Source organism: Ctenopharyngodon idella, chromosome 21 (genome assembly GCF_019924925.1).
Source record: "Ctenopharyngodon idella isolate HZGC_01 chromosome 21, HZGC01, whole genome shotgun sequence".
Classification (NCBI taxonomy): Eukaryota; Metazoa; Chordata; class Actinopteri; order Cypriniformes; family Xenocyprididae; genus Ctenopharyngodon; species Ctenopharyngodon idella.
In genome coordinates this window covers 23,291,452-23,318,494 of record NC_067240.1, presented here as the reverse complement: position 1 = coordinate 23,318,494, position 27,043 = coordinate 23,291,452, and the positions used below count along the sequence as shown (strand labels likewise).

General features: G+C 36.5%; 1 protein-coding gene across 4 annotated transcripts in view; it reads right to left on the bottom strand.

Annotated features, from left to right (window-relative positions):
• sgcd (sarcoglycan, delta (dystrophin-associated glycoprotein)) overlaps nt 1-27,043 on the bottom strand; it is a 221,802-nt gene that overhangs the window by 87,651 nt on the left and 107,108 nt on the right. For 2 of the 4 annotated variants that reach the window (XM_051878783.1, XM_051878784.1), the window contains exon 2: nt 4,377-4,562. In XM_051878783.1, the coding sequence (XP_051734743.1) occupies nt 4,377-4,562 (186 nt within the window). Of the gene's footprint in view, nt 1-4,376; nt 4,563-6,608; nt 6,865-16,749; nt 17,087-27,043 lie in introns of those variants that run through there. The other 2 variants (XM_051878780.1, XM_051878782.1) reach the window with 2 other exon arrangements.

The window sequence follows — 27,043 nt, the reverse complement described above, 5'->3', positions numbered from 1 at the left end:
CACTCTTCACAGACCCGATCTCCACAGGTCCCTTGAGAACCCGATGCCCTTCACACCATCTTACTCCAGTCTAACACTCCCTTTACAGGAAGACTCAGAATCTTGACAAAAACAAGTAGCAGTAGTTGAACATATCACCCCACAGTTCACATAAACATCACATTTCATCTGCATAAATCTGCATTGCAAAATCATTTTAGTCACAGTTAGGAATCAGGCCCCAGGCCTACACTGTGAAAATGTTTTGTCAGGTAACCTAAATATGTGCTTCCTGTGGTAACATCTAAATTAAGGGGTTTAATTCAAGTCAAGTTTTGTTTAATATGACTGAATCAATCAGACTGCGTCCCGGATGGGACGTTTAACTAAAATTAAGTCATTAACATTCTTTGTGTGGTGGAATTTAATTATTATCGAAGCCCAACAAGTATAAAATAATCACCCATGTGTAAAATATACCATCACTACAAAGGAGCAGAGGACTGTTGAGACAGGCAAGAGGCAAAAGCATCTTTGATAAATATAGATTTATAGAATCTGCATTTTTGTATGAGATAATTGAAAAAAAAAAAAAAAAGTTCAATGTCTTTATATACACTACTAGTCCAAAGTTTGGAATAAATAAGTTTATTTATTAATAAGTAAATAATGTTTTTTTTTTTTTTTTTTTGAGTCTCACACTCACTAAGGCTGTATTTATTTGATCACAGTAAAAACAGTAATATTGTGAAATAGTATTATTACAATGTTGAATGCATAATATTTTAATAATTCTATTTAATTTATTAATTAAATTATTATTTATTATAATTTATTTATTATAATAAATAAATGAATACTTTTATTCAGCGAGGATGCATTAAATTGATCAAAAGTAATAGTAAAGACTTTTATACAAAGTATTTATTATTTCAAATAAATGTGGTTATTTTGAACTTATTATTAATCGAGAATCCTGAAAAAAAAAAAAAAAAATGTATCACGGTCTCCACAAAAAAAAAAAAAAAAAAAATAAATAAATAAATATATATATATATATATATTAAGCAGCAAAAACAGTTTCCAACAATGATATTTGATCATAAGAGGAACCAATCTCAATAATTGAGCATTTTAGAATGATTTCTGAAGGATCACGTGACATTGCAAACTGGAGTAATGGTTGTCGAAAATTCAGCTTTGCGTCACAGGAATAAACTACACTGAAGTATATTAAAATAGAACAATGTATTTTTGATCAAATAAAAACAGCCTTGGTGAGCTAAATTATTTCAAACCTTTGACACATAGCGTACATTTTTCAAATGATTATATGATGGCAGAGGATAAGCTCATAAATATTAATTAGCTGAATTGAGTGCAGGAAATGTACAGGAAAGTTACCCAGAAATTTCAGCATGGTCTAATTAATATTCATGAGATCTCCATGTCAACGTCACAAACAGTCGATTGCGTCTCCCTCACTTCAAAACACCACAGGGACGTACCCAAAATTAAAATGACATGAGTAGCACTCAAAACATGGAGTTCTGCTGCCAAATAACTTGTTCTCTAATTTATTATTATTATTATTATTTCAAATGATGACAGTCTAGAGAACAGGACCCTCTCCATCTTTAATGCATTGGAAAATGTCATCTCCCCCAAACACACACACACACACACACACCCCTACACACACACAAAACCATGACTTATCACAGGTGATGAGGATTACTACAGCCATAAATGGAAACCCTCTGCGTGTCTGGAGATTTAACGCATGAAGAAAATGACAACAATAAAAAAAATATAAAAAATGAAATAAGGATTCTACAACAGATGTTCTTGCATTAGGTGAAGCGAGAAAAGAGGCAGAATTCACCACTTGTTATTTACAGCTTTTATTTAAATGACAGCTTGTTCTGAACACAAATGAAGATTTTTTATGAAAAAATATTTCTGAAGCGATTTCTGTCCCTCCATATAGACAGCTGCGCAACTTCCACTTTGACGCTTCAAAAAGTTCATAAAGAGATCGTAAAACTAATCCATATGAATTGAGTGGTTTACTCCAAATTTTCTGAAGAGACACGATCGCTTTATATGATGAACAGATTGAATTTATGCTTTTATCCACATATAATTAACACACACATCAGTTGTGGTAAACGGAAGCTCAAGCATGTTTGCTTGACGTGTGCAGAACCAATGAGGTTCATTCTCGTGTTACGCAGCATGTTTGTGCTTTCGGAAGAGGTTTGTTCTCACGTGTCATTCAGGTTTGATTGAGCTTCTGTTCACTGATCAAATTTTATGTGAATAAAAGCCTAAATTAAATCTGTTCATCAAACTTGAACTTTTTGAAGCATCAAAGTGGTAGTTGCGTAGCTGACAATGGAGGGACAGAAATCGTTCAGATCACTGAAAACACTAAAAACACTCTTATCAATAAGCGGAAATTGGCTATTTTTGCTTTTTCAGAGCAGTTTCATTCTTCTGGGTTAAAAAGCAAAGTTGAAGCAAAATCACGGAATCTGACGTAGAAGCGTACATGTATTCGGAGTGTGTGATTGGCTGCCGGGGCTGGAGAGCACATAGAGTGTATAAAACATGGACGTAGTGACGTCATCCTTAGATTTCTGACGAGCATTTTTGAAGCCCAAAGTGGGTGGAGCTGGCCGTCGCCATCTTGGCAGCACGTCACCACGTGTCACTCCTGGATAACCGAAAATGGGCAAAGAAGCAGGATGTGGGTGGAGCTGAGGTGCCTGGTTGCTGAAACCATGCCCACCTAGCTCGACGTGTTCAAGTTAGCTCAGGCTAAGGAGCTATCTATCTATCTTAGACACTATCTAAAATATTAATAAAGATAAAATTATACATCATTTGAAAGTTCTAAGGGTTTACTGTCAATCTACGATGTCTGTTTTACGATATAGATGCTCCAGCAACAGTAATATTGTAATTTGTGTCGGGTGTGCAAATGACAACGCACAAAATCAAAACGGGACTTCATACCTTTGTAATGAAATAGCAATCGCGAGATGAATCCAATCCGTCACACTTGGGTAAAATGTCCATAAGCGTCCATTGAAAAACATCCAACAGCACTTTTTATCCACAAAAGAGTTAAATCCATGAAATATTGATATATTGTCCATTGTTTGTGTCATATTTCTTCTGAACGATCTACTCTCCATCATCGTTCTTCAAGAAATTATGCAATCTGACACACATTTGACTCTCACAAACAAATGAGCCCGCGTCCAACGTATACTTTTCAAAATACTGCAGCAGTTATAGTGATAATATCCAAGCAGTGCTGTCGGATTTTGTGGTGTCTTGAGAGGCATATTCTCCAGCCATTGTCATTGTAGTAAATCAGACGGACAAAACTTGCCAAGACGATCCAACAACATGTGTTCTGTTTATCTTCCGCATGTGTGTACACAGACGCACATCTGTCTCGACCATTAACCGCACAGCAAGACATTATTTGATAATGGTATGAAATAATCCCGAAAAAAGCACAAACACGGCAGAGATGCCAAGTTCAGCGGTTGGAATTAGCTGATGTAAAAGGGTCCAATATATGATTATTTTTTTTAATGAGTTCTTATTATTTTTTGTTTGTTTTTTAAGAAAAAGTACATACTTTTGAGTATGTAACAGAAGAGAAGGCGACTTTTGGGACACACTACTACCAACCGCTTTGTGCATCCTGTCAATCATTCTGTCATGTCCTCATATACACACTCCACATTCCAGCTCATTCAATTTACGCACATTCAAAATATAAATAGAAAATGATTATTAAAATAAAATTATGCACTTCCACAACAATCTTACGTAAAATGTTTTCTAGTCCAAATGTTTTTAATTAGCAAACATGAACAGACAGCAACAGATTTCCAGTTCCTCTGCATCCCCAGTACCAATCATGTAAGGATTTAAATCCTACAAAGTACTAAATCACTGTACAAATGTTACATGAAAGTTTTGAGAGTTTGTTTATAGAGGGTGTTGCGTTGCTGTGTGGTTTGGGGTCCTATGACATTTCTGCCCCGGGGCCCCTCCTTTGATCGGCCCTGCTGTACATCCAATTAATCAAGACCCAAAGCACAGTAGGAGAAAGTTGAAAAGATCAGTAAACACATGAAGGGAGGGAAGGCAGTTGGCCTCAGAGAACTGGCTCTACGTGCGAAAACCTGAACAGATCGACCACTGAGAGGCAAATGAAAACAGTAGTTTGCTTGGCTGAAGCTCAGAAAATACACCGATAGAATTGGCAGATCACTATGATGGAAACCCGTTATTTCTGCTCACTTCTAAGTCGGTCAAAGAATCAATGCCCAGCAGCAGTAATGAAGCCCAGAGTAAAAGACTGCACTTACTATAGTGAAGTTCATAACTTTGAGGATCCAGATGGTGAGAGCGAGGTTGACCACTATGAGGATCATGAGGAGGAGGACAAAGAAATAAAGGCAACGTTTCCGCCAGCCGTAGATCCCCACTTTATACACTTGCGGTTTTTCAGTACTCTGGACATTGTTCCTATGAGGGCACTGTTCCTGGGTCATCTGCAAGAAAACACAAATAAAACATTAATTATGGTAATTGAAGATTTTGTTAGAGGCATTGAAACATGATTCAGGGGTCAAATAAATGATATGACACTTTTTTATCCTAATGTACTATTTATCCAAAAATACACATGCAATTCATACATAAAATTACTTAAATATGCCACTTTATTTACCATTTTTGTTGGTGTGACCAACAAAGTCATGTGATCCAAACATGCGGAACGCAACAGGAAATGATGATAATATCATAGAGAGCAGGTAAATAAGTAAAGGTTAATTAATGTCATATAATTTGACATTTTTGACAAAACAGGACAAGGTTGTAAAGGGACATGGTTCAGGTTGTACAATGTGATGTGGTGCATCTCCCAAAAAACTAATGATCTTGAAAAATATAAATAAAAAATAATATTTTGAAAATGATTATTAAGATGTGTGCCCTCACATGTATTCAAGGTGTAAGCAAAATATATTACGTTTTACTTTAAATTAAACTTAATGAAAATTTAAGTTAAGTTAACTTAAGTTAAATAAACTTTTACTGAAAGTCGTGAAAAAGAGATTTTTAAAACCAACATGAATACAAATATTACATTTCTGAGTGCCTGGCATATATGTTTTAGATTTTGAAAAGATTGATATGTCATTAACCCTAAAAGTTGGTTGGCAATCCAATAAGCCCACTGAGTCTCTGGTTCTGGCCCTTTAAAGCTTGAATAATGTATGCTGATTCTAATGGCGGTTACAAAAAAAGGAAAAGACACTGTACATTTCAAAAGCCATAATAATAGATTAATATCTCTGCGCAGAATGCAATTTACTGTCGACAGTGTTTTGAGCAGCACCCTTTGTTGGCATAGTCAATCACATTTGACAAGCACACACATTCAGGCAGCACTGAAACAAATGACTTCAGACAGCTCTGCGAAAGTTCCAACGTACAGGAACACGCAATGAAATATTCAATAACTTTCCCTTTCTCCATATCATAGGATTTTACTACCCATTCTGCCCTTATCATCAACTCCTCATATTGTATAATCATCAGGATTTAAGCACACAATCTGTCATGATTTTGCTCTTCAAAGGGAATCGCAAAGAACACGCCAGGCTTATTGTCATTAAAGTAGGCCCTGAGATCAATTGTATTTGAGCGGTGGAGAATTTGATAATCTTCCATAGGTTTGAGTACCACTGCCCTATTTAGCATCCTCTCTGTCTTATTGTAAGATTAAATGGAGGAGTAAATGTGTACACTGCAGTACAGGACAATGGGAAATAATGCTTTGAGAGACAGTGCTTTTGGGATAGTCTGTCACTTTTGCCCTATTTATAACGAAATCATTCACTCAGACAGCCATCTACGCTGGTTACAAAATAAATGGAAGTCAATAAAGGGAAATCAGTGGGCTGGAAGTTTATCACTGCTCAGCCAGCATGTAAACACTGACTGTGGGATACTCCGATATAAGTTTGACCCAGTCAGTGGAAAAGTTTGCTATGTTTTTGTTTTTTGTTTTTTTTCCACTGCCCTCTAAAACCTACATTTTATCTCTAGGCAAGATAATTCTACCAATTTCACAAAGGTCTATGATTCAGAACACAGACGGGTGAAGATTAATCAGTAGGCCTACTATACAGCAAGTTTTTATTATTATTTTTTTGGGGTGGGGGTGGAACAGGCTACAGAGGTGGAAAAATGTATCAAAAAATGTATGTATTATATAATAATTTTGGATTCATCGGTTTTACATGAGGTATTCACATGTTTGAACCATTACTTACAGGCAGGGCCTAAAATTAACACTCGCCAAGCGCCAAAGGTGAGTAAAAATCGGTGTTGGCGAGTATATGAAACTGTGTCAGTCGCCAGATGGCCGGTAACATTTTTATGAATTAAACAATGCAATGTTGTGAGAACATTAACGTGAACGACACTCTATACAGTTGACGGCCAATACTGCATCATCACGAAAGTTTAAGCCTTTCCACTGTAAATGTTCAAGCGCTGGAACACGCGAAAGGGAATCTGTTACTCACGCGCTATGTGGGAAGTTCAACAACAGAAACATCCGAAGCGCGCGCTCTAAAAGCCGCGTCTCTGGCAGCGCGCAAATACCAAGTTGAACTCTCTCATGCCTTCCTGTGCTTGAACAGACAAAAACGCTAACGTCAAAAAAATGCCCGTCTCGGGGAGTATCCTAGTAAACAGTCTGTTATGTCTTCAGTTGAGAAAGAAAATTAATGATCCGTGCACGTGCATTCGCTCTTAAAGTGACAGCATCCTATTGATCCTGCTGCTGTGCTGTCTGAGTTTTGAATGTTAACCAAACAACAAAGAGAAAAAAAAAAATCACTCACTGCTCTTGAACTTTAAAAAGGATATGAAGACTATGCAGTTATTTATTTGATTAGCCTACTTTATTAAATTTCTGTACCTGAAAACTACTGATAGATCTGCATGAAAAGCCCTGCTTATTTAATTTGTATCTTTGTTGCATTGTATTTATTTGTGCTATTGCTTGTAATTTGATTATTTGTTCTTATTTTGTGACTGACTGTTTACTTGTCTTTAAAAATGTAGGCTATTAAAATTATATTAAGCAAGTAGTTTTAGCTGTGGTAGGTGAAAAAATACTATAGTGTTTTTGAACCATACTATAGTAAATTGTAGTATACTGTATATATTATAGTATTTACAACAAATTGTTAATGAATGCTACAGCATACTGTAGAATTAAAGGTGCAATATGTAAGAATTTTGAAAAGAATTTTAAAATATCCAAAAACCACTAGGCCAGTGTTATATATTTTGTTCACTTGAGTACTTACAATATCCCAAATGTTTGCAACTATTTGTAAATCGTGAGAAAATTGCAATTTTAACCAAGGCTTCGGGACGCGTGAGGAGTCGCCTGTCAATTGCGTCATACCCGCGTTACCCTCGGTTTCCGGTTTTATTTTGTAGAAACCATGGAAACACCAAAAGTTCCGCTGCTCGCAAAACGTGTGTTGCACAATCGCTCCAGCGGCCTCGTTCAGCTCCCACAACACTCGGTCCTGCTTTGCTTCATACTACAGTAACGTTAATAATCGCATCCATGAACATGATTTCTTCCCGAGTCCTATCCCAATTCTTTTCCACCGCCCGTTGAGGTGAAGACCACATGTCCCAAGATTCCGCGCTCAAACTTGGCGTCATCAAGCCACGCCTTTGTTTTGAATAGGCCTCTAGCGACCTCTAGCGGACAGAAAATATTACATATTGCACCTTTAACTATAGTGAACTGATAAACTGTAATAAATACTGTAGTATACTTTAGTTTTTACTACAGTAAACTGTAGTGTATATTATAAGATATAAGATATATATCTTAAGAAAAGAGCACTTTAGCACTTCTGGTTCTAAAGTCAATGGGTCTTTTGGTTAAATGCTTGAAATAAGGTCAGTGGTTAACACAAGCTCAAGAACATTCCATTGATTATCTCTGATAAATATAAAACCTTATATATTGCTTTTTTTAAAAAAAAAACAGGTAAAATAAAATAAAAGATTTTCTTCCTAGAACAGGCAAGCTTACACTCCGTTTATTGACAATGATTGATGTAAATGGTCCGGTGTCTCCACAATTAAAGATAAAAACCTCTTAACATCATTGTGATATTTTCAAAATATGGACATAAATAATTACACGTCCTTCGGCTATTCTGATGTTCAGTGCGTCTGTAGGAATTAGGGTTTCTGAGCCTTTCAAAGATTTAACCGAAATGAGAAGTGGTGGAGTGATTAATGGGACTCAATGAGGAAAAACAACATAATTCATTTGCTAATACTCCTCTGCAGGGGGAAAGCCAAACCGTTGTGCATTACTTTACCCAGCAGGAGGAAGACTGCTTCCCACATTTGAGTAAAATAAATAAAGCTATTTTATAGAAAATAATTGGTTTATAAGTCAATGACATATAAGAGTGAACACAATAAAGAAAATTAAATAAAAAAAGGAAAAATATAACTCTTAGAAATGTAATCTTTGTGTTTATGTTGCGTATATGGTTTTAAAATGTTTTTTATTCAATTTTCAAGAAAAGTTTAAGTGAAATGGCTCTATATTATAAATGGCTTCTCGATTTTATTAGATTTTATTAGAACCATTACCAATTCTTACATCCCAAGTATCTATCTTTTAGTTTTCAATTGATGCGTGAATAAAACTTCACTAAACATTGTTTGTAGCGCACCTACCATCCAATAAAGTAAGCTTTGTGCTTTGTTACTTCTGATATGAACAAGTCAAAGCTTTCAAATTTTGTCATTTAAACAATAAATACTGTGTTTTAGCATTCTTTAATGTGGCGAGACCAGTCTAGGGAAAAGTTACTTTTAAAAGTAATGCGTTACAATATTCCATTACCCTAAAAAGTAATTTCTTAGTTACTTTTTATGGAAAGTAATGTATTGCGTTACTTTTGCGTTACTTTTTTTTTTAAACCAAGCATCTCTTCAGCTTTATTACTAATTATACCACCAAATAAACATGAATGAACACCAGAAGGCATGTTGAAAGATACAGTACAACTCAACAAAATGTAATTTGTCTTGTGTATTCGCTCAATCAGTGTTTTAACCACTGAAAGACGTCAACAAAACAGCTTGTAAACAATGTCATGTACATTTACCTCAAAAAAGACCATAGATCAATAACCATATTCGATTTAGTGTTGTAGTCAAGACCAAGAACAGAGTGTTTTGAGACCAAGACAAGACTAAAGCTTTGAGGGGTTGAGACCAAGACAATATCAAGACAATGCAGGGCGAGACAAAGTCAGTACCAAAACCAGACCAACACTCCTAAAATTCATCTGCAAGATAGACATGTACTGCCATTTAATGTCATCTGGTGTGTTATATATGTGTGTATTGTGTATTATTTATAGTTATTATAATGGGAGGTGGGGTGGGTTTCTGAATGAACCTGAAATTGAGACTTATTGACCTTGACACAGTCATGAAGGTCTGCTTTATGATATATTTTTGTTGGGTTGCACCACAAGTCTTTTAAATCTTAAGCAGTGAAGCAGTTTTGTTAAAATATTTTTTTCCCTTAAGAAATAATGATAGATTATACCAAACTACTTGCGCTTTTATTTTCATGCATTTCATTCTTTTAACTTTAGTCTTTTTTCTTTATTCTGATATCAGGACAGTTTTGACTTTATTGATAAATATCAAAATGAATTTTAATCAGAAATTAAAGTCTTTGCATGCGTGAATTGCATTTGTAATATATTTTTGAACAAATAATAGATCGCACAATGCAATTATACAGCAATGCAGAAACTATCATTGCATTTGTTCCGGTCCATCTTAACCTTAATGTTGAATGTTCAGTTTTAACTATTTTCTAAACTGTACAGTAATAAGCTACATTAAGAATTTCTTTATCATCTGGAAGCTCAATTACATTCCTGCAAAGTGACCTTGGTATGCTGGAAACAACAGCCAGGCCGACCACAATAAAATATACCCTGTAATTAAAAGAAGACTAAAAAAGAAAGCTCAGTGTCTTTCCCATTTCTGAAGATATTCCTGGGCTCACACAACTGTAAATGGAGTTGCTGAAGGACAGGTCAGGTGATGTGAAAGCACTACTCTACACTGCTGGTTCCTCGGGGAGAAGCTGAGATGGCAAGTTACTCATCTGTGAACTGAAGTGTTAGTGTCCTGCCCTTGTCAGCGGCAAACGCTACAGATGTTTTCCGTATCGTAACAGGGACTGGTAACAAAATAAAGTGGAAAAGGACTTACAGCTAAAGATCAAGAACTATTGACCTAAAAACCTTAAAATAGAGCAAAATACACGAAACTACTCTAAGAATATTACTGTAATTTATCCAAACCTTTCTTTCTAACATTGACAAAATTAGGTTTATTATGGTCTCCAAAGACCTATACACCAGTTTTTTTTTTTTGTTTTCTTGATTGTATTTTCTGCACTCAAAAGAGAAAAATTCCTTGGCTTAATTTAATTCAGTTGTGGGCAGTGGTTCTACATACTAGAAACAGTTTTCTTAACATTAAACATTTTCTTAAAGGCATAGTTCACCTTAAAAAAAGTGAACATTCTCTCATCATTTACTCACCCTCAAGTTGTTCCAAACCTGTGTGGATTTCTTTCTTCTGCTGAACACAAAAGAAGATTTTTTTTGAAGAATGTCAGTAGCCAAACAGTTGATGGGCCCCATTGACTTCAATAATATATTCTTCCAAAATATATTCTTTTGTGTTCAGCAGAAGAAAGAAATTCACACAGGTTTGGAAAAACTTGAGGGTGAGTAAATGATGACAGAATTTTCATTTTTGGGTGAACTTTCCCTTTAATATTATTTATTAACTGAACTCTCGCACACACACAGATGCTCTCGGCAAAGTGTCACAAGAGACGGTGTTACCTCATGTCTCAAAGCACATAACATTACAATAATAATGAACATAAACAACTTAGAGTGCCTTTACCTGACTGCTGCAGATTCATTTCGGTGTTGATACTGTTGATAATTCTGAGTCTGAGGACGTGAACAGCTCTGGTTAGAACGTCATGGAATGCCATCTCTTAATTACAGTAGCTATGGCGTGAACACAGCATAAGTTGTTTTTGATTCGGTACAGGAAAAAGGTGGCTGCTGTTTGTTTGCTGTGCTCTGTGAGCGAGGTCTGTCTGCATAAACTCTGGATAGCATGAAACGCGCTGATGATGTATGATGTCTGCGCGAACAGGGTGCGCAAGGGAATGTAAAAACATATGTTGACAGACAGGTAGGACATCGTATTATTTCATTCGGACCGAATATAATAATTGGATAACCATTTTATGGTCTTACGCCTTCCACAGACGATATATATTTATAAAAATACATTTAGACTATTTAACATAGTGATTGCTATCAGGATATGAAGAGACTTTCAACCAGTATAACAAAAAATGTTTCTGTAGAGAATCACCTATTGCACCTTTAACGGACAACTTTTGATTTGAATAATATTGAAATCAACATCAGATTAAGAAATGCTGTAGAAGTATGTTTCATTGTTAGTTCATGTTAACTAAATATCTAAACACTATTAGCAAAATGTCTTATTATAAGAAAGTAAATACAAAAGTACACACAAGATGAATCATTAACAATAAGACCAGTAACATGCATTAAGAAAACAAACTTTTGATTTCACACCAGCTTTAAATGTACTGAGACCACAAAAAAAGGTCTGCAGGGCACAGCATAAATTCTACACTAACGGTTGTTTTCGAGGCTCAGTGTGGAGCATCGAGGCTCAGGATTTAAGACTAAATCCTGCTTTTATAACAAATGTCATATGTACCCTTTGTTCTTTTTGTGAGTTTGGCAGGTTGCAGTGCTTGAGATTTTAAAGAGGATGATGCTTTACTGTTGGCTCTAAAAAAAGGAGGATTGTCAGAAAGCCACAGAATATGAAACACCTGCTTGTAGTTTAGCCTCCTTCCCTGGTGCCTGCATTTATTGGCAGCTCACTGGAAGAGTTGTGGGCCCATTCTGTCACCTTCAAGAGCACTGCTCTTATACCTTCATCCATTCCTCAGTTTCTCAATGTCGCTTAGAGCCAAAAGCTAATACATGAACCATTTACTTTGTTTTTTAAAAAGCAGAAAGTGTATTTGTTTGTTTGTACATTCAGCATTACAGCGATTTTGTCACAGAGACTCGTGAGGCCACTTGTTTCCTCTGAGCTATAAAGCAATCATCTGTACAGTCTTGTGATTGCGTCTTCACGGTAGACTCTGTTGTGATTCCTGCAAAATATCATAACCATATCAATATGGGGTGAAAGAGACCAATCTGTCTTGTTTATTTGATGTTATAAAGAGAGGCAGAAAATTACCCAATGGCCTATAAAGTTCCTTCTATCCTCAAAAACAAGAAAAGCAAAACTCCAAGCAAAAAAGTTGACTTTTGTGACTGTAGGTCACAAATTTAAGAATCAAAGTAAAAGTCACACTACCGGGATCTGTAAGACTTTTTTAAAATCTTTTGAAAGAAGTCTATTATCACCAAGGCTGCATTTATTTAATAAAAATAAATAAATAAATAAATAAAATTAAAAAAAAAAAAAAAAAATTATTTGATGCACAAAGAAACATTGGAAATTTGGTTGGAAATTGCGTTGCTTAATATTTTTTGTGGAAATCATGATTTTGTTTTTCAGGATTATTTGATGAATCAAACTTTCAAAAGAACATCATCTATTTGAAATAGAAATCTTTTTGTAATTATAAATATCTTCACTCTCAATTTTGATCAATTTAATGTGTCCTTACTGTATAAAAGTTTCAATTTCTTAAAAAAAAAAAACCTTACTGACTTCTAACTTTTAAATGATAGTGTAACTGATAAAAAAATGGCAATATACAATTGTTGGTCTTGCCAAATCTTATTAACCCTTAAATGCATGAATGTTTCACCAATCATTTTTACATATGTGGGTCTTTTTGCCGACCCGGATCTATATCTAACATGGATGGATCTCTTCCTGTTGCGATAATATAAAACTCTCCTGATATTAGAGTAACAATTGCAGAAGAATAAAATAAAGCATATTTTGTTACCTTTTGGAGCTTGGAAGGGTTCAGTTTGAGCAGATGTTCTATACCATCATCACTGTCCTTGTCAGAGCTCATTTCCCAGTACATTCAGCATCTTCAAAATCAATATTTTGATCTCTGACAGCTTCTTTACCGGATCCACCATCAAGTGACAGTGTCATTAATATTTGATTGCATTCAATACTTGCTCTGCAGTAAATCGCTGAGCCATTTCAAGTTTTGCTGATGATATTTCCTATTCTTTTGTTTTCTGCCTGCAGTGACTATGAGTGAAACGTCACTTTATGTATCAGACATTGTCACCTTGTGGAATAAAGGTGAATTGAACTTATTCAGTCATCAAAGATTGAAGTATTGTGCCGAAAAAAAATACACTGTTACACACCTCAGGTCGTTAGCGACCCTATACAATTTTTACAAAAAATTAATGGATTAAAGAGGCATTCTTTTATAATTGTATTATTTTTCCTTGTTATATTGTTTATAATGAATTGATTATATATTAATTATAATCTAAATTTTAAAAAATGAATGAGGAGTAGGGTAGTGAATGACGTCCCAGGTCACTAAAGACCCGAGGCAGGCGTTTAAAGGTTAAAACAAAATGTCAGAAACAAATTCAGTGACTATTTTTATCTCAGAAACACTAATTTAAGGTTGCTTGACCATTGTTATAATAATACTATGAAAATGATGTTGAGTCTGCTTTGAAGAATGAGCAGCCCAGCAGCTTACGGTGGATCTGATATACAGTATTCTGACATGACAGACTCATTGCAGTCAAATCGTACAACCTGGAAGGAAACAACTGCAAACGACAAAAGAAAAAAAAAAATGTAAATGAACTCTGGTTTAGTTTAGTTCATACCCTTTTCCTAATTTAAATTTACTCTTCATTTTCACAACTGTCCTTCAGATCCACAAGCAGTATAATGAACCCATGACTGTGGGGTTTCAGAAAATGTGGTTGTTATTTTAATGATTCACGGGTAGAGGCCAATTGCAATGCAAATGTCTCATCATTAAAGCAAATGTTTTGCGTAAACTCATGTGAAACAGCATCTTTTAGTGTTTTAATAGTATCAGATGAATGAATTGCTTGACAATTTGAGTACTTTTGCAAAGCATCCAATGTAAATATGGCTCATTAGCCTGACTGTTTGCTAAGGTAAACTGGTGCTTTAGCTAATGTTGCTGCACTCCACAGGTAATACCAGTTCTGATTGAAATTGACTTGTTGGGAAATAAAATGTGCTTTCAGTAAATTAGAGCTCAGTCGGGTAACTAAAATTGGAATCTTGTAACATGGATTTACCCAGCTTGATTCCGGTGCTACATGTCACTGAATTCAAAATGAGTCCAAACTATTTCTTGTCATTCTCTAGATTAATGACTGAAAAATGGAGCTGATGACCAAGTGAATATGGCAGGGTATATCTTTTAAAACTTAAAATTATAAGAAAACGATAGTGAAGTTTGGCTTAGATATACAGTAGCAATCATTCCCAAATAGTTTGAATAGTGTTTAGATCGTATACATTCAAGAATGGAGATTTTATCTTACAGTGAAGGAGTGTATTTATTTTATATTAACGTGGTGAGTGGACTGTGTAGCATATGATATGCAGATATATATATATATATATATATATATATATATATATATATATATACACACACATACACATTATATACACACACAAACTTTTATGTTAGATGTGATTAATCGCAATTAATCGATTTGACAGCACTAGAAAAAAGTGTTTAATTGTATTAAACTTAAATTGTATTGAAATTAAAAGGCCATGCTGACTGTGATGCTGAAGCAGGAGCTGGCCAGTAATGAGTCGGCGTTCTGATATAGAACAGGAAAGCACTGAAATGCAATCACTATGTCAACTCCATGTGACAAAAGTTCAAATTGTTAAATAAATTTGTTATTTTTGTTTTGTTTTTGTGCACAAAAAGTATTCTCATTGCTTTATAACATTAAGATTAAACCACTGTAGTCACATTGACTTTAATGAGTATTTATACCTTTCTGGACCTCAAAAGGTACAATAATGTTGCTGCCTATGTGTGCTTCAGAAACCCTTGGATTTCATCAAAAATATCTTAATTTGTTTTCCGAAGATGAACATCTTATGGTTATTCATATATATATAAAAATGTATTTAAGCTCTTCTGTTTCTTCAGTTGATTTTCTGGTATTGTTTGTTCTATTCGTGCTGTTACATTCCCTCTCGTCTGTATATTACCTTGGTTTGTTTTTTAGAATAAATACCATTTGTTATTTGAACGATTTTGGACTCTTTTCATCATCATTGGACTTTAATACATGACAGTTTCTTTATCTTACTTTTATTTTATCTTAATTTATTTATTTTGGAACTTAAATGATGTGAACCAAATGATAAGATTATTCATAAAACAAGTCTGGCATCACTGCAAAAACAGCTTCTCATTATGTAACACTTGAGTTAAAAACAAAAGACTTAAAACAGTAGAGTATTATATTATAAATATGATGAATGAGCCACATTTGAAGTTGCTGCATAAAGCCAATACATGCACATCTGAGCACACATCAGTTGAATTCTATATTAATGCACCTTATTGGCAATGTTGCTCAGCAGCCATTAAAAATCTTCAATTACATAGTTTTAGTTACATGGCTGCGACAATTCAAAACAAAATACACTGCAGGATCTTTTCATTTCCCTTTCCAGGCTTCCACATTTTGCTCATTTCTCTACCACAAACCTTAGTGGAATCTTAAAAAGCTTCCATAGGCTGATCTCAGGCTGGTTCAAATTCTCAGAGGCCTATGATCACGTCTGGGGCGAGGGAAAGCTGTTTTTGATGCGGACACTAAAGGGCAGGCAGTAACCAAACGTCCCATAACCTTCACAGCTGTTTCCTTCACTCTCCAGCCAAAGTCCCGCCCCCTCCTTCCCTCCTTATCTGCCATTCCCACTCCAACCTGGCATCATCACAGAGAATCGGAACAATCACCTTTCTTACAGCGTCCTTTCGTCAGAGCGTGCGCATAAAACAGCACCGTGAACCCTGTCAGTAACTCTGCAATCTTTCCACAGCGAACCCCGTTGTTACTTATTTATAGTAGCATGTTTCCCAGAGGGCCAAAGTAATTGAAACCAAATGTGTGGAGCCAGCGAGATTGGGAAACAGAGTAGCAGTAGCATCTGGACAGGAGAAAAAGAGAAAGAGATAGAAGCGGGAGGGACTGGGGAAACCCTTTGTCCCCTTGTCTACTATCGTGGCACAAACTTTTTGGCTTCCAATTAATACAAGACTTCAATGCACTGCCAGAATAATCCAATACAATGGGACTGTAAGGAAGAGAGACAGAGAAAGAGATGAAAATAACACAGCAACTCCAACTGCTCCAGCGCAGACAGAAAACTTCCCAAAAAATGAAGTAGCAGTTCACATTAAGCGCAGCCCTGTCTCTCTGCTGCCAGGAAGTCACATGCGTTTCCTCGCACAAAGCACAAGTCAGAAACAATAAGTTAAAAACTTACCATCCTGACCATGGCTCTCAAACTGAAGTCCAAGCTAGTGCACACAGGGTGTGACAGGCGGATAAAAGTAGACTGAGACACCCCTTAACGATGGCATGAGGCCTATTTTCTCTGTCTTTCGCTCTCTTTCTTTTTTCCGACTGACTTCAGGCAGTTACAATCCCCCCTTCCGACACTGTCATTTTTTCCAATAGCAGACGCGCAAGCCAAAATCCCTGCCCCAGAGTCTGCAGGAATTTCCTGGACTCTTAGTCTGGTATCTGCAACAGAACCACAGCGAACAGCAACTGAGTCTTGTGACGCTCTGCTACCATCTGCATGAGTAACTGCCCTCTGGTTTGTGGCCAGATTTAGCACTAGGAGACACATGGGGGAAGTTAGGGGGTTGATGTCTGGGGTTTTTATTTTAGTACAGCCCCTCACCCTCCATATGTGTGTGTGCGTTTCAGCATGCAGCCATGGGAATTGGAAATGCATTTACTTTTCTACTTGATGTTCCTGCCTGGCTGACTATGAGGGATAAAATTGCCACAATGCCTTTCCTAGGCAGCTTTTTCTGCAGGCATGAAGTCATCAGACTGATGAATAATAGTAATCATTGTTTAGGTCCCTTCCTTTAACTGGCCAGTTCAGCATTAGCAGGACGTACCACGGGGAGTGTGAAACCAAGACCACATGCGTGATCAATAAACAGAATCCCCAGGGCGATTAATCAGCATGTTCATTGCTAATGCCGGTGGTGTGCTGGACTATGGTGTTAAGGTACAAAACATTAACATAAATGTATTCATACTGTGTTTTACCTTACTGCGATGACAAAGAATTGTGTTTGGGGTGTTTAGGCTTGAATTTATTCAGATGGTTGTTTGCTTCACACTCTTTGTCAAGGGTTCGAAAACAACCAATTAGAGTCAGAATTCTGAATCAGGGTTTAGAGGCACCATTTCCATGTAACCTTGCTGAATAATGTTGTGGTTGGGTCGAATAAATTCACCACCAAACCTTCAGCATGGTGTTGTTTTGGAGGAGGTGTCTCCTAGATTTTACTTGTAAATATAAACCCGAAAGTTTAACATTGTGAACGTGTAAATTAAATTAAATGGAAGTGAGTGCAGTTGTTCACATAGTTTGGCTATAGCTGTAACACACACTTTACTTCATATACAGTAGCTGCTCTTTTCCAGAAAAGCTTTTATATGTTCTTATATTACTCTGTAGTCTGCACTTTTTCAAATATAATTATTGCTTAATCCAAATAATACTTCTCACCAGCATCAAATATCATTTAACCACAAAATAGATGCACTCAGCAGAAAAACAAACTCCTTATGTGAGTTTTGTTGCTCACCTATTATTATTAAGTGAATAAATGTCCAGCTAATATGACACAGTAACCACTACACATTGTGGAAACCTGCTGAATGACTGCCAACAATAGTACTGGCAGTCTGAAATATATTATCTACTCCCAAAAAACAACTGCAGCCTACAAAACCAGGAAGCCAAGAGGTCCTCTGAGGGACAGAGCCAATACAACAAAAGTAAACAAACTGGAGCAAAGCAAGTGGAGAAACAGATGTGTTTTCTCCATATCAGTAAGTAGAACTGCTGTCTAGGTTTACACTATTTGGTCAAAAAAATCATATTGTGTTTATTGTTTAGAAAAACTGCAATTGAATTCTGTATTTGAATTGTGATGTGTTAAACACTTAGCATTTCACATCGCTCCTGCTTTGATATCAAGACTAGAAGAACCAAAATCATCAAATCACACTGAAACAACAGCTCTCATTTTCAATAGGGTGTATAAAAACTACAAACTAGCAAGCAATACCCTTTACCTCCAAATTATGTTATGTTTTGCCATTGCTCTGCTGTGAATAGAAAGAGCTAAGGAATGTCTCAAATGATGTACTATACACTATGCACTTATACAATGCACCATGCACCGTAACACATAGGCCCGGTTTCACAGACAAGGCTTAGATTAAGCCAGGATCGGGCCTTAGTTTAGTTCAGTTAGCCTTAGTTCAATTACAACATTTAAAGGGTTAGTTCACCCAAAAATGAAAATTCTTTCATTAATTACTCACTCTCATGTCGTTCCACACCCGTAAGACCTTTGTTCATCTTCGGAACACAAATTAAGATATTTTTGATGAAATCCGATGGCTAATAGATGGATGGATAATTAAAGGATTAGTTCACTTTCAAATAAAAATTTCCTGATAATTTACTCACCCCCATGTCATCCAAGATGTCCATGTCCTTCTTTCTTCAGTCAAAAATAAATTAAGGTTTTTTGATGAAAACATTCCAGGATTATTCTCCTTATAGTGGACTTTAATTGGCCCCAAATGGTTAAAGGTCAAAATTACAGTTTCAATGCAGCTTCAAAGGGCTTTAAATGATACCAGACGAGGAATAAGGGTCTTATCTAGTGAAACAATCGGTCATTTTCTAAAAAAAAATTAAAAATTAGGTAAAACTTTACAATAAAGTTCATTAGTTAAACATTAGACAATGTATTAACTAACATGAACTAACCATGAGCAATACATTTGTTACTGTATTTACTAATCTTCGTTAACTTTAGTTAATGAAAATACAGTTGTTCATTGTTTGTTCATGTTAGTTCACAGTGCATTAACTAATGTTAACAAGTAATAGGAGTAAATAGTAAAATAGTAAATGTTGAAATTACCATTAACAAAGATTAATAAATGCTGTATAAGTGCAGTTCAATATTAGCTTATGTTAACTAATGTTAACTAATCAAACTTATTGTAAAGTGTTACCAAAAATTGTACGTTTTAACCATAGACGCTTGTCTTGAACTAGCTTTCTTCTTCTTCTTTTAGAATTCCGGCAGTGTAGACGCTGCTAAGTGTATTACTGCCGTCCACAGGTCAAAGTTTGAACTAACTGTTATATACTTGCACTAGCATATTGTATATGACAATTTAGTTCAAACTTTGACCTGTGGAGGGCAGTAATACACTTAGCAGTGTCTACATTGCCGGAATTCTAATAGAGGAGAAGAAGAAGAGAGCTAGTTCAAGACGAGCGTCTATGGTTAAAACGTATATAATTTTTTATTTTTTTTAGAAAATTACCAATTTTTCGCTAGATAAGACCCTTATTCCTCGTCTGGTATCATTTAAAGCCCTTTGAAGCTGCACTAAAACTGACCTTTGGGGCCAATTGAAGTCCACTATTGAAGTCCACTATCAGGAAATTTTTATTTTAAAGTGGACTAATCATTTTAACACTTTCAGATGCCCAGAAAGCTACTAAAGACATATTTAAAAGTTCATGTGAGTACAGTGGTTCAGCCTTTTGAAATCACCCATCACTATTGTTGAATAAAGTCGCATTTTTTTTTTTTGGAGCACAAAAAGTATTTCTCGTCACTTCATAACATTAAGGTTGAACCACTGTAGTCACATGAACTGTTTAACTGTCTTGCAGGCAATGGAGGCCTCACTGAGCCATCAGATTTTAATAAAAAATATCTTAATTTCTGAAGATGAACGAAGGTCTTACAGGTGTGGAACGACATGAGGGTAAGTAATTAATGACAGAATTTTCATTTGGTGAACTAACCCTTTAAGTAGCTTTTATAAACGTGCCTTAGAAAAAAAAAACAAAAAAAAAAACATTACTGGTGTGCATCTTGAGACAAAACAATGACACTGACATATTTTAAGATATGTCATTGCAAGTTTCCTTCAGTTAAGACAGCTCAAACATGCATTTTAGTCTGGGACTAGGCTCAAGCCTTGTCTGTAAAACCAGCCAAAAGTGTATGAATGCTTAAGGAAAGGTGTGACATTAAAGTGCATTAAGTGTCCAACATTCCACTTTTTTTCTTTTCTTTTTTTCCCCCCTATTTAATGTTAAATAAGTGCATCATCCAGGTATTATTATGTACTTTTTCTTGTTGGAATTTTCAGCGTGAACACATTACTCTGTTTATACTACAAAATAGAAGTCTGTGAAAAAAATAGACTCTGTGAAAGTGTTCACATCTTTCTCTTGCATTCATATCCAGTTCTCTTTGCATTCACATTGTAACTGGATTTAAATTGGACTCTTTTTCCAGTTGTGATAGGATTGCGTTTTGGCTGTTCATTTACACGACAGCGGCGTTTTGGTGGCCTGAAAATGCAAACTTTTGAAAACAAGTTTCAAAGTGTACGTTTTTGAAAACTATACAGTTATCATCTCGTGTAAACTGCAAAAATGCGAATCTGTGAAAACAGTGACGTCTTGCATATGCGTATTACGTGTTTACGTCTATCAACCTTATTTTTCAACGCAGAAATAAGATGTTTTCTATGAATGTGTGAGACTTCCGATTTATTAGCCGCTATAGGGAAATTACGAGAAGAATATCAAAATGCAGTACTGAAAATAAGGCCGATAGGCATGCGTGAGGCAAGTGCTCTGTAAAAGAATGCGTATGTGCACAGGCGCTAAGTCTTTCTTTACAAAGTGACATTGCCAACTACTGTACTTGTCTGGCATGCGTAGTACAGCATTTTTAGTCATTTGTGCGGATCCGTGTAAACAGGGATAGTTTTGATAACGTTGTCATCTGTACAAAGAAAAAGCATTTCCGTTTTTAGTACATTGTTGTCGTGTAAACGTACCCCTAGTTTGGACTTTGTTTAAGATTGCACATTTTCCCTGTTGAGTTGGTTGTCATGGTTATTGATTTGATTTCATCATTTAGTTCAGGTGTGTGTTAATTATCCTCGTTTGCACGTAAGTTCCTCTGTTTCTGTTCAGTCTTGTTGGGTTGTGTTCATGTGTAGATGTGTTGTAGTAGTCCTCTCTGTTTGGATTACCTGCCTGTGGATTTATTAAAGACTGTGTTTTGTCTTCATCGTGTTTGTGTACTTTCTAGCAACACAACTGCATGACAGAAGTGTTGAACATCCCTTTTTTCAATGTTAAATAAGTGCATCATCTGGGTATGTGAAATGTACTTTTTCATGCTGGAGCTTTCAGTGTGAATACATTACTCTATTTATTCTAAAAAAATTGCATAAACTCTGTAAAGTGTTAACATCTTTCTCTTGCATTCACATTGTAACTGGATTTAAATCGGACTCTTTTTCCAGTTCGGTTGTGATAGGATTTCAGTTTATTATTACTGTGAAGAATTTAGTAATGATATTTAGTTTAAAACATACACATCCCATTTCAAATCAGGTAAAACACCATAGACTCCAAACCAAAAGAGAACCAACTGAGATGGAGTTTGTATGGAGCATCTACATCTTGTGCATATTGCTGTGAAACATTGTCATGAGCCCTACGAACTAAATAGGCCACCACCTACACTGTATGCAGACAACTTAATTTAAACATATTCAACAATTTAATTTAATCAATTTAATTAAAATTAATTTAAACATATTCATGTGTAGCCCTTTGGGGTTTAATAGTAGCAACAGACCATGATTTCCATCTCAACAATTAAATGTGAGAAATTATTCTTCTGTAAAATTTGGCCTATTTGGTTTCACATCTCAGTTATTCTCTAAAACAGAACAATTTCCATAGGACCACAGCTGCATTTTAGTACAGTTGTTACGTAAGGTGTCAGGAAGTGTTTACATCAAGTACAAATAAATGTATTACCAGATATCACATTATCTAAATCACATCAGCTTGTGTCACAGTGGTTTACTTCAATGCTAGACCACTGATATGACAGTGCGCTGAGCTGCGGTGTTAAACTTGACATGAAACACAAGAATGTCGATATGCGGTAAGAGCAGGGACAACTGGGGGCCAGAAAGTGAACTGAACATGATACTTAAGGGGACCAGGGGAACAAAATAATCAGTGTTTACCAGTGAGGGAGCTCACTTATTAAGCATAATGAAATCGGCTTCTTTCCATTACTGCAGTGGTACCGCGGAGGCTGCACATTAGTCCTGTTTGTGCTGTTGTGTGTGTGTAGCCCAATAGGCTCACCGGAAAAACGTGCCTATACCTACATTTTTGCAAAAATCCAAAAACGTACCTATACAATACAATTCACTGCAGTTTTTTTCAGCAAAAATCAACACTAGTGCGAGTAAGACAGCAGCAACTTTTATTCCTTATTCCATGATTACAGATGCAGACTATTGATTAATAGAGCCTTTTTTAAGCTGTTCCTTGCACAATACTATGGTACGACTTCAAAACACTTTGCATGATTTGTAAACTTAAACATTTCAACTTTTACATCACATATCCAGCTCCATGTGGTTTTTCTGACATAGTAAACTTGATTGGTAGTTGGATGCAGAGCGCTCGGGCATGAGTCCCACAAAACATCACAACACCTGATGAAAGAGCTTAAAGGAACACTCCACTTTTTTGAAAATAGGCTCATTTTCCAACTCCCCTAGAGTTTTCGAATCCATTCAGCCGATCTCCGGGTCTGGCAGCACCACTTTTAGCATAGCTTAGCATAGTTCATTGAATCTGATTAGACCGTTAGCATCTCGCTCAAAAATGACCAAAGAGTTTCGATATTTTTCCTATTTAAAACTTGACTCTTCTGTAGTTACATTGTGTACTAAGACCGACAGAAAATGAAAAGTTGCGATTTTCTAGGCCAATATGGCTAGGAACTATACTCTCATTCCGGCGTAATAATCAAGGAAATTTGCTGTCGTACCATGGCTGCAGCAGGCGCAATGATATTACGCAGAGCCTCTCATTGCGTAATATCATTGCGCCTGCTGCACCCATGGTACGGCAGCAAATTTACAACTTTTAGAATGCATCTGGACATTTCTAATTGGTCTAATTAGTTTATTTTTAGGGGCCCGAGCTCCGATGGTGTGAGCTATTATTATTACTCGGTCAATTCTTCTTTTTCTCCAAAATGAATCGCATTTTTGAGGGCCCAAACATGCTCGGAAACTCATGAAACTTTGCACACGTGTCAGAAGTGGTGAAAATTTACGTCTGATATGGGTTTCAGAATTAGGTGTGGCAAAATGGCTCGATAGCGCCACCTACAAAATTTAAATTAAGCGCCCTTCGTACTAAGTTTTACTTACAGGTATGAAATTCGGTAGACATGTGTAATAGCCCAATACCTACAAAAAAGTCCCTGGGTCCAAAATCTGAAAACCCACCAGCAAGTGAAATATTTAGAATTTTCTCTGCAAAATTGTTTGCAGTTTTTGCCATTTCCAGACGTTGTATTTTAATGAACTCCTCCTAGAGCTTTAATGAGATCAACATTATATTTGGTTAGTCTAATCTAAAGGCCTTTGCAACATTAAATTGTGAAGATCTTGAGTTTTCACTGAAAGGGCATGTCTGTGGCAGCCTGACAATGTTCGATATTTCGCCATGAAACAGGAAGTTGTTGTAACTCAGCCATACAATGTCCGATCTGCTTCAAACTTCACGTTTGATAAGAGTCCTGCCCTGAACACATCTACATGCAAATAATCAGTTAGTCATAGTGCCACCTGTTGGCAACAGGAAATGGCATGCTTTAGTCATATCGCCACCAGCTGGTAGCAGGAACTGTGGCAAATACAAATGAGTGATGTTGTCCTCCTGTATTTATATACTTCAATGCATATATTGCCCACCGTGCTCTGTTTTCTAAAGCCACCAGGTGGCGGTGGCACAGGTGCGAGGACCCTTTCATCGCTGCTTGCAGCTTTAATTGTAGTTGTAACTAATTTATATATCTGTTGTGGAGTTGATTCAACTCATTAACTATCTGTGCCGTCATGTTAATCTTTTGTGCAAATCCAGCGTTGAATTGACCCTCGTTTGTGAAGCAGTCTGGCGTAAAATTATGGCATGGTAACAACACTCTACACAAACAACTCTTCCTCTGCTCTAAAGCAGCCCAACATGGCCTCATCCCCTTTGTTGCGTGTTCCTGGGGGCAGGATTTATGTAAATTTTGGGGTTTGTGATGTCACCAACCCAGGAGGAAGCTTGTTGTAGCCCCTACCAGCCATTTGTTGTAGTCCTTAAAAAAGTGATTTCTGTAAAAGAAAATATCTCCCTTTGCATATAACTTTGAGCATCGTAACTTTGCAGATGTTGTTTATGCTCAAACAGCAACATTACACACTAACTAAAGTTAAAAAAAATTTCAATCATAATCAAGGACCCCTTTAAAGTATCACAAAATGCGCAAGAAGCAACGTAATATCATTTTGCAGAAATGTCGCCACAGGCATGTATTTTCAATGAGCCTGGGTTGGTTCAGCCACAAACACTTTATGACTAATGTCAACTGATCTGCAGTCAGGCGCTACCAAGAAGAATTGCGACACTGTTTAACGTTTGAGTGCCCTAGGAAAACTTCTGCAAAGTTGAGCAACCGTTTGCGCAGCTACTTTGAGTAAAACAGTTATCAGATCTGATGTCTGTTTCAATATGGCGCAAAACTGCCACACATAGACCAAGCATTAAGAAGACAGATTTCATATCAGCACAGCTAAGGACAACAAACTCGGCCGTTCTATCAAAACAACCCTGCGGGGTAGAAATGCTATTAGCCTCTGTTAATCAAAACGCCTGCCACTGCATCAGGCATTCCTCCCACAGTTTGGGCAAAACATATTGCCGTCATTATGCAAAGCCGCTTTTCTGGGTCGAAGTGCTGATTGTTCCTCAGAAGCTGTGAATGATCAACATGACGAGTCTGGCATGGCAAGACAAGGCAGCGTCTGCGGGCAAGTCATCTTGGGAGAGAGGATAACGGGGAGGGCTTGAAAAATCCACCCATCCGACGCGAGTGAAGCCGCTGTTAAATGTTCCTTGGCACTGTAACTATTGTTTAACTGTTCAGTGGGTCAAAAATGAGAGGGCCTTTTTTATTGACTTGATCATTATAGGGATGAAGGATCACCTCCCAGGTTTTAGACTTTACTCATGCGCGCACGGATGGCTGAACAGATATAGTTGAACACTCACTATACCCAACTTTCCTTCATGCATCTTTTCAGAGCCTTTATTGTAATTTTTCCGTCAAAGTATGCTAAATACAACAGAAACACCATCATTTACATAACCAAGTCAAAAAATGAGTACATAAAGGGACTCGAATTGGTGAATTAATCATTTGTTCTGAATCTGATCATTAATGATTTATAGAATTGAATGTCCCACTTGCCAAAGCTACAAATGAGAGAGGACCTTTTAGGCTGTGATTAGCAAACTAGTTAGCTGCATTGCTACCTTTGAAGGCATCCTAACCGCCATGGAACCTTTATAAAATGTGCGTAAGCACAGATTTGATTTTATAGTGCGCGTACTGCATACGCTAAAATCCACGCCAAAATTCATATTCATAAAAACTTTTTTATCTTTGATGTGGAAAAGGTTCTAAGTGCCACGTCAGGGTCTAAGCAGACGTTTTTCTTTTCCTTGTGGTAGAATGTCGGAGTACTGCAAATATCTGAAAATCTAAGCAATTCTTGCCGCTCGCCATTCTCAAGTAAAGGATATAGACGCTGACTGGTGCTCTTTTATATGTTAATGACATTAATTAGGCAGCATTTACAAGGTGGAGATCTGAAACCATTCAGCTGCGCACAATTCCAAGGTCATTTGCAATTTATAATTGTCAGATCTGGAAGAGAGGCAATTTTTTTGTGTGCGTATATTCGTTCTCTGAATCACACGTATGCACATTTGAGAAATGATCATAAGATCAAATGTAGGACTGTTTCTATGCAACATTTTATAAATGACACCACAGGTGACTGATTTGGAACAATAAATGTAATACGGGAAACTCAACTGTCTAACGCAGAGTTTAGCATTAGTATGTTGCTATTTGCATTCCGTGATGCCATTTTTATGAAAGGATACATTTACTTCTGCCTAATTTGGCTAAAATTAGGTCTTAGAAGGCAGTCTAATCAAGCTGCCTAACATTTGGATCAGCTTTTGTGCCAAAAGCATGCCTATGATGCAATAAAAAATTCACTAGGTTTTGGAACAGAGTTATAGCAAATCCTCCATACCATCTGCCCCAACCATATGTACTCACACTGACTGACACGCATATATCCGGGCCTACATATTTTGACACACCATTATCCCAACATCTGACAGCTGTGCGGACATTCCTAGGTACATGGAGCCTGGGGAGCACGATATAGTTGAAAAGGGCCAATCGATCGCTAAGCAAATAGCATCTCTGGCATCAAATCTGCTTGGCAGTGGTCTGACAAACCTGGCTATGTCAAAGAACTGACTGCCACATCTATAAGCATTCAATAGGTAATTGAGGGCTGGC